The sequence below is a fragment of the Armigeres subalbatus genome, chromosome 3 (assembly GCF_024139115.2).
Source record: "Armigeres subalbatus isolate Guangzhou_Male chromosome 3, GZ_Asu_2, whole genome shotgun sequence".
Taxonomy (NCBI): domain Eukaryota; kingdom Metazoa; phylum Arthropoda; class Insecta; order Diptera; family Culicidae; genus Armigeres; species Armigeres subalbatus.
In genome coordinates this window covers 87,432,457-87,450,622 of record NC_085141.1, presented here as the reverse complement: position 1 = coordinate 87,450,622, position 18,166 = coordinate 87,432,457, and the positions used below count along the sequence as shown (strand labels likewise).

At 39.9% G+C, this 18,166-nt stretch overlaps 3 protein-coding genes across 3 annotated transcripts; 2 read left to right on the top strand and 1 right to left on the bottom strand.

Moving 5' to 3' along the window:
- Positions 1-7,419: 7,419 nt before the first annotated feature.
- On the top strand, positions 7,420-8,451 carry LOC134225855 (COMM domain-containing protein 10). Its single transcript, XM_062706265.1, has 2 exons — positions 7,420-7,630; positions 7,689-8,451. Exons 1-2 carry the CDS (start codon positions 7,593-7,595, stop codon positions 8,272-8,274), a joined length of 624 nt encoding a protein of 207 aa, XP_062562249.1. The 5' UTR covers positions 7,420-7,592; the 3' UTR covers positions 8,275-8,451.
- A 2,217-nt stretch (positions 8,452-10,668) lies between these two features.
- LOC134225854 (uncharacterized) lies at positions 10,669-14,362 on the bottom strand. The gene is made up of 4 exons (XM_062706264.1): positions 14,206-14,362; positions 12,923-14,132; positions 11,810-11,900; positions 10,669-11,750 (listed from the first exon to the last, which is right to left on the bottom strand). The coding sequence occupies exons 2-4, from the start codon at positions 14,075-14,077 to the stop codon at positions 10,774-10,776; spliced, it is 2,223 nt and encodes a 740-aa protein (XP_062562248.1). The 5' UTR covers positions 14,078-14,132; positions 14,206-14,362; the 3' UTR covers positions 10,669-10,773.
- Positions 14,363-15,620: 1,258 nt separating this feature from the next.
- Positions 15,621-16,334, top strand: LOC134225663 (uncharacterized). The gene is made up of 2 exons (XM_062705928.1): positions 15,621-15,774; positions 15,957-16,334. The coding sequence occupies exons 1-2, from the start codon at positions 15,767-15,769 to the stop codon at positions 16,270-16,272; spliced, it is 324 nt and encodes a 107-aa protein (XP_062561912.1). The 5' UTR covers positions 15,621-15,766; the 3' UTR covers positions 16,273-16,334.
- Positions 16,335-18,166: the final 1,832 nt, after the last annotated feature.

Here is an 18,166-nt window from a genome sequence, read left to right as displayed (position 1 = left end):
GTGTGACTTGGTGTCTTTTCATGTGTATACCTAGAACTCTACACACCGATGGAGACTTCAAGCGCAACACGAAAAAAATCCTAGTGTCTCGTCCCGGTTATTAGTTCCTGGCGGCAGTATGATGAAAGCAGTTTCTGAACAGTTAGGATTCAGTTTTCATTCTTAAGAGAATATCTAGAATAATATTATATTTTGATGAGCAATAACAATGCCATCCTCCATTTTGACGTAAACTACGTCTAAGGGGAAGACTCGGATACAGGGTGGCAAATGAAAATTTCCAAATTCGAGACCGTCACGAAATCATGTAAGATTTCAAACGTTAATAGCTCCGTTATCTTTCAATGGATTTTCGAGATTTTATTATCAATCGAATCGGAAACTCTCCAGCATTTTTTTAAGTCCATTGGAACTATTGATAATCAACGTAAAAACATTGAAAATTCCAATTCTTTACCAACTCAGTAAAATTTCAGATTTTCGTTACGACCGCCGTATGGTGCCGTTGGTTCTTGCGCTCTACTTTTGTGCGGTGATTCGCACAAAAAGTACAACAATAGAACCAGAGCAATGACCGCGGTCGGAGCAAAAAAGTAGTGTTTATGAAAAAGTGCTACAGATGCTGGACATGTTGATGTAAGCAAGAGGTGATCATTAAAATTGATTATTAGGCAGCACCCCTTTAAAATAACACTGCAAAAGTCACACAACAGACGGAAAAAGGAAAGGCATCATCACCACTGCGGAATAATAAATTCGGGGTTTTTAAAAAAAAATTGTTATATCCAACCATTTTCATTTGAGTTACGCTAATTTTGTTCGAAACACAAATGAATTGGTGTGCGATCAAACATAATTTGCGGAAAAACTACAAATTTCACGCGGCAAAACGTTTACTAAAACGAAACGCGCTATCTCCTGACCCCATATATCCAACATCCCCAACGGCCGGCGTTGGTATTACTTAAATTTGGGTCACCCGTTTGTACACATTGAAGGTAATATTATTCTTAAATATCATCTGTTGGTTCTCTTTGTAATTACATCTGGCCTGGCAGAAACAGAGTAACAACCGTGGCGTCAATCATGCTCATAAGAGTGGTTCAATTTTTGACTTTTTCGCTCCCCTATGCTTAAACGGTGGTATCAGTTGTCTTTATAGAACTTCCTTAATTTTTAGCAGATTTGGATGTAATTTGACTTAGGACGCGCGATTTGAAGTTTTGCAATGTTGCTCATTAATATCTAAAAATATATGAGTACGTTGGCAACATAGGAAATTTAACCTCTAAGCAAATTAATTATTATCTTATGATCTGCTTTACGTAGTTTACGTTGGGCGGTCGTATCTTGTATATAACCCTTCTGATTTTTTAATCACGAGATTTATTAGTAGCATAGGTTATCAGTACTCCTAATACATATACTTAATTCGGTGGGCACGCTTGGAACACATTTTTTACTTAAGTTCGACCAAAATTGTAAAATTTAATTGATTTATTTTAATTCAGTTTAATTATTATAATCTTTCTGCGTCAAATGGTTAGGTATTTGTTCCCCCACCCCTCCTGCTCCCTCCTTTTCTATTTTATGTTTCTAAACTTAAGCCAACGTGATCACACTAATCCCAAACTGCACGTACCTCTATCATATCAATCTACATACGAGTCTACATACAAGAAGCGACAATCACCAGAAATCGGATTTCAATAATTTCCCTTCTACCATAAGTATAAATCATCTAAGCTATAATCAACTCTATCGTGGCGATCCCGAACTGTCTAAACATCTATTATGAACATAAACACAACCGTTTCTATCTCTACAAACATTTCTCTAATAAAAAGGTTCCATAGCAGTCGCTAGAGCCGGAAGCGGTCAACGAGCCGCTCCATACTCTCCTCCTCTATCTTCTATTATCTCACAAGTTTACTACCCTGAAACTGAACTGTTTCGGATCCCATATGGGTCTGAAGCAGAGGACGGGACGCTCGAGCCTACCAGTCAGTGGATGGAAAGGTCCGTTGTGATAAAGGGTCTATCACAAGCCTCGGATAACCTGGAATAAGTTTTCCACGAGTCGAGTTCACATTGATTTCATGAGTTCTATAAATTAATCGTCACGTTGAAAATTTAAGCCAGCAGTGTAAACGTATTGCCTAATGTCATACAACGTAGATTGCCCACGGCCCGGGGATACGTTGAGTATAACAAGAATAACAAGAAAACGAACTTTTTATAGAAGTCTCGGAGACCCATAGTGTTATATACCATTTGACTCAGCTCGACGAGCTGAACAAATGTCTGTCTGTCCGTGTGTATGTGTGTGCACAAAAGCTAAGAAAAACATTAGACAACTTTTCATATAGTAATCCTTAACCGTTTTCCTCGCAACAAGTTTCATTCGACAGGGGGCAAAGGCTAGTTGATCACTATTGAATTTCAAAACGATCGACCGTTGCGTTTAAATGTTATAAAGAAAATAGTACATCGAACCATATTCACCATATAAGGTTGGTGTCTTGGTTAAATGCGAGAAAGGCAGTATCACTACTCGGTGAATTAAGTTGGGTTTTTTAGTTAACATCGCTGTGTAGATTACTCAAAGCCTGCAAATCTCGGGTACGTATTCAAAAGGATGTATGTGATTTTGTAAACAAAGATTCAAACGTCGATTTGTCCAATCTGATAGTACTCCCACCTAAACAATCACCAGAGATAGGTAGAGGAAGCCTTCGGCTACCTGTTGGTGGTGTTGGTTTGCGTAGGAGTGCCATCAGATCGGACAAATCGACGTTTGAATCTTTGTTTACAAAATCACATACGTCCTTTTGAATAAGTACTCGAGAAATGATGTTTACACCGAACAGCTGATCGATTCTCGCCATACTCGAGCATTTTTCTTCCCTCTTTCTTGATTTCTTTTGTCAAATGATCGCTTATTTCAGCAGTGACAGAACGAGTTACTACACTGCGAGTAAAACGACGTTAATTTTTTAGCCAATCGGTTTGTCGGTGACTGAACCTGCTTCAAGCAGTTTGACCAACATTGACTCCACCTCTCGTTTATTCAAACATCCATCAAGTTTTACCAACAGCGGCACGAACAATCAATTTTTTCGACCAACAATAGTGCTGTCCAATGAGAGCTTGAAGTAGCTCGAAGTTTCTCCCTGTCCTGCTCATGCCCATTTGTTTACAAAAAAGAACGAGCAGGACGGGAACAACTTCGAGCTACTTCGAGCTGCTCATTGGACAGCACTAATATCACACACGAACGACCGAAGCGCGAACTCGAGCACCAACCATCAAAAAATATATGGGGTTTGTGCAACTTCACTACAAATGCTCAAACATGTTCGGCAAACCTTGACTCCACCCCCGACAACTCAAACCAAAACCAACTCGTTTTAATTTTTTCCAACCGAGCCGCCAACTGTCAAATGGTTGTTTGAACAACTTCACACACGTTCAAACAAAGCAGCAACCGAAGCGTTTTCTTGGGGGCGGAGTCAATGTTCGTCCAACTGCTTGACTGGTGTGTACGTTGCATTACGGAAATGGGAGCTCATTCGAATGTAGTAGTGAAGAACGTATTTTCGCCATACACGAATGTCACGCACACGAATATGGATTTCCTCACCTTAGTATCTATACTCATTGGGGTGCATGGTTGCCGCTTTCTCTTTTCGATTTTCTAGCTTTTGTTTGCCTGGAGTCATACAACCTGCTGGCTATCTTGATCGAGTTAGTCTCGCACCTCCGGTGGCCGACTGGCTTGTTTCGCCCTTGCCCTTTTTTACGCCTTTCGCCCTTATTCGCGACCTACGTGAACCTGTCATACTGATTTGCGGACCCCCTTTTTTGGCGTTCTGTGGGCATCTCTTATTGCTGGGCGAGTCCCTTGAGCGTTTGTATGTCCTACTTTCTGCCGCTCTATCGCTAGCGCTTCCTGTACTTGGTACTATGGAAGAAGGGAGCATTCTATGTGCTCTTGTCTTGTCTTGCAACAGCCTTGCAGTCTAGCCGCTAGCACTTCCTGCTCATGCTTTGCAGCAAGACTTGACTAGCGAAGCTTCAGCAGATTCAGCTTTAAGTCTCTCGACGTATTACCCAGTTCGTTTCTCCTTCTTCTTATTGGCATTACATCCCCACTGAGACATTGTCGCCTTGCAGTTTAGTGTTCACAGTTATTAACTGCGAGGATTCTAAGCCAAATTACCATTTTTGCATTCGTATATGCGTATATCATGATGCTAACGCGATGATATTTATATGTCCAAGAAAGTCAAATTCCCTAGACAGGACCGGGAATCGAACCCAGGCACCTTCAGCATGGTCTTGTTTTTTAGCTGCGCATATTACCGCACGGTTAACGAAGGCTCCTCGTGTCCCTGGCACGGCTAAGGAAGGTCCCTGTTCATTGGTGAAATCGTTAATGTCGTCAAGTTGCATCAGTTGCGGCCCGAATATATTTTCACCGTACCGTGCACGCACCCAACTTTGCGCAGCTCCTAACTTTGCGCATTTTGCGGATATTTTTGTAATAGAATGCGTTAAAATTGCATTTCGAAATATAATTATTACTTGTCAGCACAATATGGTGGTGGCTGGCCCAATTATTACTTCCGGTCTTTTACTATACTTAGTATAGTAATAGTCAAGCATTCGTTCTACATATTACTAATATGGGGGTAAGCGTGGTGAATTGTTATAGAATTTAAAAAGAAAACGAATGCTGAGACCAAGTGCCACTGGATGACTCCAAACGGGCCAGTATAATGTGGGGTAGTCAGGGTTTAACTAAATTAGCTAATAGTATAACTTATTTTGCCACGCACCAATTTCAGTATAATTTGTTTCTACGAATCAAATTCCTAGAAGTTAGGTTTTCAGCATTACTTAGCGCAAGAGAGGGTTTAAACTCTGCGTTAAACTGAATTTTATTCGCCGATTCGGGGCGTTACCATGAGTGATCAGCACTCATGGAACACATTGTTTAACGCGAATGTCAGCCGGGTTCGATCAAAAGTGTAAGATTTAGTGTAATTAGTTTAATTATTTTTATTTTTAGGCATCAAACGTTAGGAGCATGTTTTCAGCGTCGCACAGCCCAGGAGAGGGTGTAAGCTCACAACGGTATAGTGTAGGCCGTCCTCGATTGGGGTCCTGTGGGTCGCATGTAGCGGTTTCGGGGCAGTTAGGATTGAGTTTTAATATAAACAGATGTAGGATTGAACAAAGTTATAACCTTTAAGGTTCATATTGTGGAGACTATTGACAGCCAAAGCGTTGAGGATAAGCTTTTAGTTAGCAACTGAATTAATTTATCCGATTTGGAATCCTAGATTGAATAGTAGGTATATATGGACAATAATAGAAACTATATACAGTTATCATTTTATTAAGTATTGAGGATATGTTTTTGGTTAAGTTGAGTATCAGATGGGCATGTGTGATATCCATTAATAAGACAGAATTATTAGAACTGTATTTTTGTCTTTGTAGTAAGATTAATTACTTACTAATGTTTTGCGGGCCGGCGAGTGAAAGCGGCCCAATTCTTTTATCTACCTCTTTCCAGACGACCAGTGATGAAGAAAATCTTATTGTTCCGGTATCAGCAGTGGTATTCATATTCATAACAACCACCGTCAATACAGGAAGTCTGTGTTCACAACGTGATTACTTCAAGGACAATCCCAACATCTTCTGTGAATTGCAGATAAGTATTGCGTTTATATTTTAATTGCACTGAGCTCGTTCTAATCTGATCGATGAATGAATTTACTTGTCACTAATCAATATCATTAGTAAATTTAAATATTCCCGTAGATTAGAAAAGCAAGTGCATATATTTCTATTTTATGGCAACATATCACAACGAAACGGACCCTTGGGAGCCTTAAGTAAGATCTCGGTCCGGTTGCATCTAAGGAGATCTTAGTGCAGTGCACACCGGGCGTGTTGCCCAGTAGACGTATCGCTCAGTGGTATTTAAATACAACGCAGATAGGCTATGGTCAGAGGGTGCGTTGATATTACAAGATTACAAGATTACAAGATTACTTGTCAGCACAATGTACATGTTATCATAACAGTGCATGCATTTTTTCGTTGTTAAATGACATATTTTTCATTTTAATAGTCGAAACTTGTACTGAAAACAGTTAAAATGACCAAAATGGCGTGTTCTTAGCACAAATGACAAGTGACGAGTTACCCGAAAAACTGTATTTTTTGTAAATTTTTATATTCGCTGACAACTGATTACACATGGACCCAATAATTATAATATTGTAGAAGCCATCTCATGAGAATTTGGTTAGTTATTTACATTTCTCTTTAAAATAGATGATGCGAAATGTTAGGAACAATTTTTCAATACAGTGTACCTAATTTTGCGCACAACTCGTATTTCTTCGATAATTTCAACATTTATGATATACCTCGTCGGAATAGGGTTTACGCAAAAAAAGTACTTTTGTTAGCTGTGGCCAATGTACATAAATGAGGCTGTACATACACCAACAGACGTGAAAACATACTAAGTATGTCGAATCATAAGAAAATAATGCCGGGCATCCTCATATTCTCAAATATGCTCAAATATGCCTACAAATGGAATGAACATAAATTGTAATAGTAGTATTAGCCGAAAAAATAAAATTTGGATGAAAAATTGTATGATAGACGCTTGCTTCGTGTTAGAAATTTTCCAAGTTATGTGCGCAAAGTTAGGCATATAATAAGGGGTCTGCTTTGAAGTTCAATTTACTATTTATTTTAGATTTTTGTACCAAATTTAGTTCTCAAACAATAATATAATAATAATACTACAGCATGGAAACTATTTCAGGCAGATAGCTACTTTCTGTAAGTTGTACGAGTTGATTCAATTTTGTATTTCCTTAACTGCGAAAAGTATGGTGCGTGCACGGTATTGTCCGAACGGAGTGGAAGAGTTTTTCCCAAAGATGATTTCGTAACCTAAATTTTAAATGTGAATACCATAGTCCGGGGCAACATTGATTACCGCGGGATAACATTGATCAGATTTTCAAGACATGAACAAAATATTACATCCTGTTATCACAATTACTTATTGTGAGTTAGGTATCTTAATCTTGACTAAATTTTCTTTTGAATGATATAACCTTCGGAGGAATTTGCATTCATTTTTCGCCAAAATTTTAAAATATGAAAAAAGCTCTGATTTCATTTACGGGAGAAATATTTACAGAACAATTTAAAAAATGATCAATGTTTCCCCGAACTACGGTAATTCAAAGATTATATAAAACCTTGTGTTTCAGGGCGGCGCTCAAGATTTCAAACATTAGTGCTGTCCAATGAGCAGCTCGAAGTAGCTCGAAGTTGTTCCCGTCCTGCTCGTTCTTTTTTGTCAACAAACGGGCCTGAGCGTGACAGGAACAACTTCGAGCTACTTCGAGCTGCTCATTGGACAGCATTATTAAAGAGCAATTCAATTTAAAGTGTTTGGTTTGGTGTATGTATAGCTACAAGGAAGACAATAACAAAACAAATCCATCTCGTTCGTTGTGGAATTAATACAAAATATACATTTTGAAATGACCAACTTTCCAGAATGGTTTTCATTGAACGATGGGTAAATAACTTATCATCTAACTCCTTAATATCATGTCTCACATTATTTAATTTTAAAGTTTAATCAGCGCTGCTGCATTCTGCAACGAAGCTGTACCCGATGAATGCTTCTCCAACATGTTGGAATATCTTTTCCGAACCATCGACAACCCGACCATTAGGAATCAGCCTGAAACTGACCCAGAAATCGAAATTGAAAAACTCTGCACGGAAGCGAATCAGCTCAGCGAACAGGAGTTTAGGCTAGTGCTACAATCTCTGGCCTATTTGGTGAAGCGGTCGCTCAAGTTTATGCTGAAACCATCCAATTTACAAGCCGATCTCCGCAACCATCTGCAACTAACAGAAAGCAAGAGCAACTGCTTCGTGAAGCATTGGATTCAAGCAACAAAAATCATACTGGATGCACTGACGACGGAGGAAATAGGAAAATCCAACCAACTGGAGGATGTTTCCTGGAAGGTGCGAGCGCAACTTTCCTCTGAACCACGACAGAAGGACAAACTGGCGCTTGGACAACTGGAACTGAAAACTGCCGAAAGAAATGTCAATTTAGAATTAAACAGCAGTGAACTTGTGGAGTTTTACAATCAACTGGAACGAATACAGATAGAACTGGACTCATTGAAAGTGGGAAGTTTGTAAAATATTTGTTCACCTTATTTCATGTATTTTAAAGTCATATAACAATTTTCTTTGATTGGGAACCGTGATTGCTTAGAACCTGATAGAACTACAGAATATTATAAGTAGTTATCAAATGTTTTCCACGATGTTGATTCAAATAAAAAAAAACTCATCTCACCACCTGGGTGCTACGGATAGAGCCGCCTTTTTGTTCTCAAGCGAGTAGAAGGATATTTGGAATCAATCCAATAAGCAAAATTATTTTGCAGTTACTTAGCTTTCAGACTGATGGGTCTAAAACTCTTTGCTTCTTCATACGAAGCACGTCCTCCTTTTGGGATAAACTTTATATGGGATATGGGAATATATCCAGTAGCAAAACTGCATACTAAAAGCTTTTTAAAACATGTTTGATATGCTCAAAACCTCTCTGAAGTAGAACGGGATAAATCCCATCCTTCCCTGGAGATTTATAGGGAGCAAAACTGTTAAGTGCCCATTGAATCGATTCAGTAGTTATGATTCTACGTGCTTGAGCCCAAGACCCTTCACGACTAGCTTGACTCAAATTGGAAACATTTGCATGAAGGTTTTTCCAGCCGGATCGTTCAGCAGATCGTAGAGCCTTGTTGTAAGCTTTGCGAGCCAACTTGAAAGAATCTGTCCCTGCTGAATGGCATCTGCTCCAACTCTTTCTACACTGCTTCCTGAGCTTAGCCAAATCGGAATTCCATTAAGGGGTTCCTCTTGAGCTTTTTACAGAACGCAAAGGGCAAGCTTCTTCGAAAGCTTCCACGATGTGCAGCGTTGTAGTATCAACTGCATCATCCAAGTCAGTAGAAGTTTCAATAGAAGGTAGATATCCATGAAATTTGGTAGAGAGCAACTCTGTATAAAGATCCCGGTTTGTTGAACGAGGATTTCTAAGACGCAACGTCTGCGAAGTAACATTCAAATGATCAAAGTAAATGTAGCGATGGTCAGATATCGATTCCTCATCTGACACATGCCAATTCGTCAATTAGTGACTGATTCTATTGGAGCAAAGGGTTATGTCAAACACCTCTGCTCTATTAGATACCATAAAGGTTGGGCGATTGCCTATGTTAAGTAAACTAAGTTCGGTACTACTTAAGTATTCCATCAAGCTGGAGCCTCTCAGATTGATATCCGAGCTACCCCAGATGATGTGATGAGCATTAGCATCACTGCCGACAGAATTAGCAGAAGGCCTTTTGAAGTGCAATATATGACAACTCGTTTGAAAGCATCCGTGTGGGATGGTTCATAATGTGGTAAATGAACCGGACAATATACGTATTTCCTGACGGGGGTTCCGCACGTTGCATCGATTGTGACAGCACATACATCTCTGATTGTTAGTTAAGAGATAAGTGTAGCAACGATAGCGTTGTTAAAAAGCACACATGCACGCTGCATTGATCGAGAGTGTGCCATTTCTTTACTGAAAGCAGCAAAAACCGGGTTCACTAGGTTACGAAGGTAGAAAGTACCCTGGCGAAAATAGGGTTCCTGCACCAAAGTCACTTGGGATTGGCCACTTTGCATAAGTATACAAAGATTAATCGTTGCTGTTCTTTTATGCTGAAGATTGATTTGAGCTATCTTAACTGAAGCCTGAAAATAAAAATTGGTAACTAATCAAGAACGTCAAAGACGAACCACAGAGTACAATGTGTATAACGCATAAAGCGAATCCATATAGGTGACAATAAATTTGTTGAAAAACTAAATAAAACATACTCATAATCCCACCCTTATTTAACCTCAAGTTGATTGAGTTGATCAAGATTGAATAAGAGTAGCCGATTATTTCGGAGAAGGTCAACTACGACATAGCTCCGGTTAGCGCAGTAAGGGCTCAATACTGTGAAGGGTTCCCTGGTGCTTCACAGGCTCTTTAGACCCCCTAACCATTCGGTAAGCATAAAGCCGCGTCACACCGAGATTTAAAGGTCACCTGTATGGGGACTTTTACCAGTGCAACAGGCAATCCGTAGCGTTATTCTTAGCCAGATAACTGGCTGCCGACACCACACTATCTTGGCTGTTCGGGGAGAGAAGTTGACATTGACTTTACGTCAATTCTCGATGTGGTCGAACAGGGGGTACTGATGAGATCAAATAGAATTGACAAAATTGTAGGCTGGAAGGGGCTGAATGCACAAAACTGAAGCTCTTCACGATAATGCAGTGTTTTTCAAAAATGTTTTCCTCAGAATGGTGGACCCATAATCGTTTTGCTTTATTCCATTGTTTGGTGCCTATTTCAATATCGACTGACTGATGTTTTTTTTTTAATTTGAAAATTTATGTCTATTCTACTTCATATTACCGACTATACCACTACGGCTGTGATACTTCACCTTCGCTATAAACAGAACAAACATCACCTGTCTACACATACATTGGGTACAATATCTACGCATAACGAACGGCATAGGTATATGAGAACATATTAAAATTGAAAAAGTTTACCTCTCATTGGAATCCACCTTACCATGCGCGTCGCTTATTATAGCTGCCACTGTTGTTGGTTCTGCGTGGCGGCGACGGTCGGAATCCGGCCGGGACCATCGATGTCGTCAGTTTGTTGATCTCATCAAAGTTGACACCATGATGTTCGTCTTTGAAGGAACCCCTCGCTCGGGGATCCCGCGAGCTTCCACCGCCCTGCCTGATTGCCATTTCGCGCGCTTTTGGATTCATGGGATTCGGTCCGGCATAGCGGTTGGCGTTACGTTCGTTTTGTTCCATTATTTCCGAAACATAATGCAGTCCCGCGTTCAGGTGCTGATTTCGCAGTTCTGGGACATCCCGTTCCAAATTGTTCATTAAGTTCGTCATATTTCCGGAGACCTGCCGTTTCTTCATATAACGCATAATCTCGTTTAGGATCTTGACTTGATTCGCGTTCAGATCGTTCATAGAATGCAGTTCAACATCACGATCACGTTCCGTCTGGACACTGACTTCAATAGTGCGTGCACGAATGGCCGTTTGTGTATTAACGGAAACGTATGTCTTACTTCGCCGTTGTACGCAATCCAAACAATTAAAGTCTTCGGTTTGGATAGACCTTTCAATCATGCGTTTGGAGGAAGCACCGCCCCTAACGGGCACAATCGTAATGGCTTGAATAGTTCCTACATCGGCTCCGGATTGTGTGGAGGTTTTCTCCTTCTTCTGATTGGCTATTCTCTGGGAAATGTTACCTTCATCCAAACCAAGGCGCTCAATCATTTGCTTCATTTTACGGTTGATGTTACGGAACGGTTCGCAAAGACCTACATCCTTGGATTTACTTGTTGACGAGTACAAAACGTTCTGGTCGTTCCAAATCAAAGGCGAACGATTATCTAACTTCTTTAGATCTGTATGATACGTTGGAGCAACATATAGGAATTTAGCTGTTTGCTGCTTTGTTTCTTGTTTGTCAAGAATCGTGATGGCTTCCTTGATGCGTTGGACCACTGAAATTGTCAAATTGAGAATAAGAAACAGAGTAATATTATTAGTCATAGTAACTCACCTCTAAGATTAGCACGAGTTGACTTCTTCCCCTCGATAGGACTTCGTGTTGCCAAAAAATCGGACAAATTAATTTTACTGTCCAAGAATAACTAAAAGAATAAATTATTATTAAACTGTAACTGTAACTGTAATAATTATAATTTCGTAATCACAAAAATTGATGTCTTCCAATGATACTATATGACTAATAATTTTCCCGCACTAATAATTGAATGAGATTTGAACTGCCGATAACCGCAAGTCGAGCACATATGTATATGGAGGCCCATATACAGATGTGCTCGACTTGCGGTTAGCGGCAGTGAAGAAAATATAAAAAGGCTTACAAAAGAACCAGAATAATTTGGGTTTAAATAAGAGCTGGTTAAAAACAACAGCTATAAAGTCTAGGTACCATAAAAATTAGTTTTAGTCAAGTTTATGAACAGTAACCACAAAATCAACAATAAATGATATCATTCGTGCATAATCTCTTGCAGTGCAAAAATGATTACTATTGTTTTATTAAGTTCAAATCATTTTTTGTTTTCAAATATTTTATGGACCATGCTCGTTTTGTTTCGAGGGGGTGGTGGCGGATTCGCCTCATACAGTAAATCAACGCCTCGAAAAAAAAAATACTTCATATTTATCTATATATAAAACATAATAAAAAGCTTCGAATATTATTTTCTTCCAAATTTAAAACACCGTAACGAGCTTTGTAAGAATAATTCTTTGTAAGAATTATTCAACGTTTCAATAAAACTAATTGCTCAAAAGTAATTTTGACTAAACCTTGGATACTATTCAGGCATCTAATTGGAATTGTTCGTACCCCTGTCCCATCCAAATTGAATATTTGCCCAGTGTTCTTTACAACTCAACTCCGGATCCTACGTAGAAGTTTTCGCGGATTTCGATAAATCATAACCTTATTAATGTTGCGCGTACGGAATAAGGCTCTTAATGGAATAAAGTCATAAAACGGTAATTTAGATGCTCCCATTGAAACTAAATGTTCCCGTTTGGTAATTTTGTGATGCACTACTCCAAAATTTAACATCATAATAAACGACGTAAAAGTAGAATGAGAACATGGATGCGTAACAACAACAAAAAATCAACGTACCTGTGCGGTTATGTCATCCTTTTTATCCGGCTGTTCGGCAACCGGAGTTTCTTTAGCCGTGTCAGCCGTCCTTTGAGCGGCAGCCGCAGCAGCAGCAGCCATCATCGGATTCATTTGCATCATCATGGCCATCATAGGATTCATGGACATCATCTTTGAGGGATCCATCATCATCTGCATCATCGACGTCATCTGGTTCATCATTGCCGCGGGGTTCTCGCTGCCGGATTGCGTCAGCCTATCCCTGAGCTCATCGGTTAGATCACGACGAGGTCGGGAACGCGATCTCGATCGGGATCGCGTCGAACGACGACTACGAACACGGTCACGACTGCGTGATCTCGACCGCCGAGAACTCTTGGCTCTTCGCGGACTCCTGGAACGCCTGCTGGTATGTTCGCGACTTCTCGAGCGATATCTAGACCGGCTGCGTTCAGTGTGCCGAGGAAAAGGCCGACCAATATCGTCCTCATCGTCGGACATAGATCGCCTAGTGCGCGCCCCAGGACTTCGAGATCTCAAGCGACTTCTAGCTCGCTCAAAGTCTTCGCGATCCTTACGAATTTGCTCTTCACGCTCCCGATCTCTGTCTACCTGAAAGTACCTGTTTGAAGGGGCTAATTCACGTTCGGTGAATCCCGTTCTGGCCTCCTGGGTAGGACTCGAAGGACTCTGTACACGGCTGGCCTCCTCAATACGCTTCAATCTAGGATCTTTTGGTAAACCTTCCGCCGGAATAACAACGACTGAATTTTCAGCAACATGAATGTTATCTTCCTCAACTGTAATTACTTCACGCTCCTCGTTGATGATTGCGCAGTCCGGCGATTTGGACCTGGAATCGGATTCAACTGCCGACGTTGTAGATTCCACGACCGGTGTCGTTTCCGATTCTGTCGTCGTTTTATCCACCTCTATGCGTGTTACTTCTTCTTCTGCAGCAGGAGCGATGTTCCAGGCTTCATTGAACTTCCTGACCTTTTCCAATTCATCTTCCTTTTTTTTGCGCGCACGTTCTTCGGCTGCTTTTTTGGCCTCCTCGCTTCCCTCGGCCCATTCATCCATTACCTCAAAGCTGTCGAGAACTTCGTTCCAAAAATCGGCCGGGACTCCATCGTCGGCACTTTCATCGATAATGCTAGTTCTGGCCGCCATTGTTGTTTAGGCACTCTATTTAAGATGCTAATGCGTTTCCGTTTCTGGTTGATATCTGGATTGTGAATACATTTAACGATATGTTTTTCTATGAATCATATGTATTTCTTGAATTGTAAAGTACTTACATATTTTCTGAACTGGGATACGTTTTTGTTCGCAAAAAATCTATTTTTCTTGTTTCATAAATTTCAGCAAACATCAAAAATACGTTCTCAACGCGGCACCCTCCTTTTTGACAGCTGATGGAAATGCGCAGCGCGCATGTATGAGTGAACACTGAAAACCAAAACTACTCAAAAGTTGGTTGCTTCCACTCAAACCCGCACCAGGGGGGGAGTAAGCCTGTCATCCACGAACAAATCAAGCCTACCTAAGATGTATTAGCCGGGCCTCGCCACTTGGGAGAGGCTGGCCACCCTGGGCCACCCCGCTTGGCAAGTGTAACATTTTTCGAACTGGAATCTTGTAGGATATTGGTTAACCTACACTACTGCTGACTAACGAAAAAATTGTGGGATTGTTTATTTACATTTGCTTCATACTACATGCAGAGGAGGCGCGATGCACCGCATATTACCCCCTGACCCGCACTTTGGGCCAATAGTCCTTTTCTACACTGCCGACCCGCATAGAAATTTTCAATATAATAAATAATTCTGCTTGATTTCTAAAAACAAGTTCTGCACCCTCTTCACGATACATACACAAAACACTCAGATACACGACGTTATTCGTTGAAGTTAGCATTTTAAAGTCTGACTGAATTCGCCCTATAGTAGACCCACTCACGTAAAAAAATAATGTTATTTATTATTAATATTTCTAATACTTTTTTGCCAAAGCAGGCGCTTAATGATATGTATAAGAAAAAACTTATACATCTCATTAGTCAAAATATATTTTAGTTACCAGACAAAGATTGTCGCTTCGGTTCCCTTTGTTCTGCTGTCCGAAACATGTGTGGTACCTAACTGTCAAATCGTATATATTTTTCCTTCCTTGACATTTAGATCCCCTATCCTCGCCAGCAAAAGATGTTCCGGACAGCGACGACAGCGACAATCTTTATCTAGTAACTAAAATATCTTTTCATTAGTTACATACATTCCGAAACTTATACTTTTCATTAACTTATGAATGTTATTAGCCTTTTGATATTGGATCATTCATTAGGTGGCATGATGAAGAGTATAAGTATTTTCAAATGGTTTTTTGCCATAACCGAGGCCATAACATTTAAGGTTATTTTTTTACGTGCTGGGGGTCCATAGTAGGAAATTGCTTCCCTATAGTCGACACTTACCCGCATGGAAGGATGTCTAAAAGCGAACAGGAATCTACCTGAATAGGACGCAAACCACCTTAGCCAAGTTTCTAAATAAGTTTGGACCCAAACCAAATGTATAATTCCCCTCGATTTTTGCAAGTGTATTTGTTTACCTCTACATACTCACTGTTGAATCGGTTTAGCTGTTTAGTAGATTGTCTCGCGCCTTTTGCAGTCGCCATTTTTCTACTCCCCAATTCAGATCGGAAAAAAAGCTGCTGAGAAATTATCTCGAAAATTCTTTATGAGATTCTCAGTGACTGCATAGTAACCAGTTTATTTAGTTGTATTTATTAGAAATTGTTGAAAAGAATTGCGGGATTTGACGGAATCGACTGTGTATTTCGGCGGAGGCGGCAATGGCAATGTAAGTGGTGTCGACGAAACTATTTAGAATTCCTAGAGAGTTATTTTATGTAAGTGGTGTCGACGAAACTATTTAGAATTCCTAGAGAGTTATTTTAAATATTAATCCGAGAGAATTCCAACAGAGTCTGCTCCAGGTGTTCCAGAAACTTTAGTTTTAACCTTTTTCATTCTAATTTGCAGAAAAGGTAACACTAATAGTCCGCATTTGGACATCCCGGTGGAAATCCGTTTTGTGACATCCGGCGGTAAATACCATCTGAGGCGACCCCAAAACCGAAGGGGAAATCCCTGGATACACGTGGGTAAAACATCCCGTGATGGTCGTGACCCAAGCGGTCATTGTAAAGCGCACCACACGTCGATTCCATTGGGACGAGATGTTCTCCGACGCAACCCAATCGGCGATGATACTTGCAATCGCTATGACGATACTCCGTATACCATTCCGGCCCACTACACTTGGGAATATCATATATCATCAAACAACGCTGGATAACCACTTTGATTGGCCATCTTATATAATTGGGTGCGCATTAAAATTGTGATTGCGGGTGCGCATTAAAATCTCAGTATATATTAATAAAAGTAAAGGAAAATTGAAGTTTATAGTTTTTTTGTTTTAAATTCGAAATATAATGTAAACAATAGAAAAAATAAAAGAAGAATCGAGGTATACATATCTCCATAATTTCTAGTAAAATCTAGGAGAACTGTGGTACCCATGTCTTTTAGATATCTCCGCGTTATCTAAGAGAACCGATATGTCAAATCTCTTTCGGTTCAAACGGTTTACTCGTCTAAAATTTGAGGTAGACACCGGTGCAAACGGTTGTTGCATTTGAGGCGGATTTGAGGTGTGACAGGTTCTAGACATCGGAGAAAAATATCTAGGAGACTCAACTTTTTGTCTCAGAGATATCGAGGAGATGTCTAAAACAAATTTCCGAGTGGGTATTCGACATAATATTCGAATTTGATTTTCATGTTTCGTTTCGGGACGTTCTTCTTCCCTACACAATTAGCAAAAATTACCCAAGCAACCAGAAGTTCAGATTTTACTTAAATTTACTCTTAACCGAACTAATTGGTTCACTATGGTTCACATCAAGTTCCAAGCATCCTTAACGAAACTTTAAAGTTCACTTAAAGTTTCGTTACATACAAAAAATTACTTAAAATGAGAGCTGATTAAGCCAAAATAGCCCTTCTTATCAGAACTTCTGGTTGCTTGGGTACCGACTTCGGTAATCTATTTACCGAATTCTCAACAGCTGAACGTTCGGTAACGAGTTCGGTAAACGAATAGACTACCGAAATTTCGGTAATCTGAGTTCTTCCCACGGAATGTCAATTTTACCGACCAATTCGGTAAAGTTCTGGGTTTACCGAAATATTCAGTAATAAGGATGTTGTACGGATTCATTCCGGAATGTTTTTTTTTTCAATAAAAAGAAATTACAATTTTCAATGAGAAGACATTTTATTTTCATCAAAGTCACAAATGCGTTTTTATGTTAATGATTGCGGAATCTTGTGTAAAACGATTTGATTTTTCTGCCTCCAAGAACGGTTGGCTTCATTTTCATGCGCTAGATCATAGAAAAATGTTGCTATGCGGTCTGGTGCTGATGTATCGTGAGAAATTTCGTCTGTGGAAAACACAAATATTTGTTTCAATGAGGCACACCTTGGAAAGGATTTGCTTGATGCGGATAGATATTACTTACCGTTGGCAGGAGCCAATTTCAATGAAACGCATCGCCAGACGCATGACTAACTTTTATCGTTCTTTTTGAGCTTAAATTCAATGCAGAAATACGATGGAAGGAATTATTTTGCAGCAGCACAAACAAAAATGAAGCAAAGTAGATTTGACGTTCGATGGTACCGAAAGATCAGTAAAACATTACCGATCCATTGGTGATACTAACTATTTGCAGTATTTTCGGTAAATATGGTGACAGTTCACCCACAATCACCGAAGTTCAGTATATTACAATGTCAACAAGAGTAAAATCACCGAAATATCTGTGATTTATTGAATCACCGACCCCTTTGGTAAAATTATTTACCGAACTCTTAAACTCTGATTAAGTGTGTATTGTGAACCCCCAAAATATTCCTATCCAGCTTTTCGCGCACGGTAATGGCGACTCTGTTGATTTAAAAGTGTATCCGTCCCTGTACTTCTTTGACATCTGGCTTGGGTTTGACATTTCGATTACCCTCTCCCCTCATCCTGGAACAGGAGGAAAATGGAATGTCAAACCCAAGCCAGATGTCAAAGAAGTACAGGGACGGATACACTTTTACACTCACAGAGCCGCCATTACCGTGCGCCAAAAGCTGGATAATGGACACTCTCGTGTTTATTTTTTATAGAATTGTAA

What these genes read in the sequence shown, in the direction of transcription:
- LOC134225855 (XM_062706265.1), top strand. Translation starts at nt 7,593, where the DNA reads ATGACCAACTTTCCAGAATGGTTTTCATTGAACGATGG. An exon ending in TGGTTTTCATTGAACGATGG is followed by an intron (nt 7,631 to 7,688) that starts GTAAATAACTTA and finishes TTAATTTTAAAG; the next exon opens with TTTAATCAGCGCTGCTGCAT.
- LOC134225854 (XM_062706264.1), bottom strand. Translation starts at nt 14,077, where the DNA reads ATGGCGGCCAGAACTAGCATTATCGATGAAAGTGCCGACGATGGAGTC. An exon ending in AGGATGACATAACCGCACAG is followed by an intron (nt 11,901 to 12,922) that starts GTACGTTGATTT and finishes TTATTCTTTTAG; the next exon opens with TTATTCTTGGACAGTAAAAT. An exon ending in AACTCGTGCTAATCTTAGAG is followed by an intron (nt 11,751 to 11,809) that starts GTGAGTTACTAT and finishes TGACAATTTCAG; the next exon opens with TGGTCCAACGCATCAAGGAA.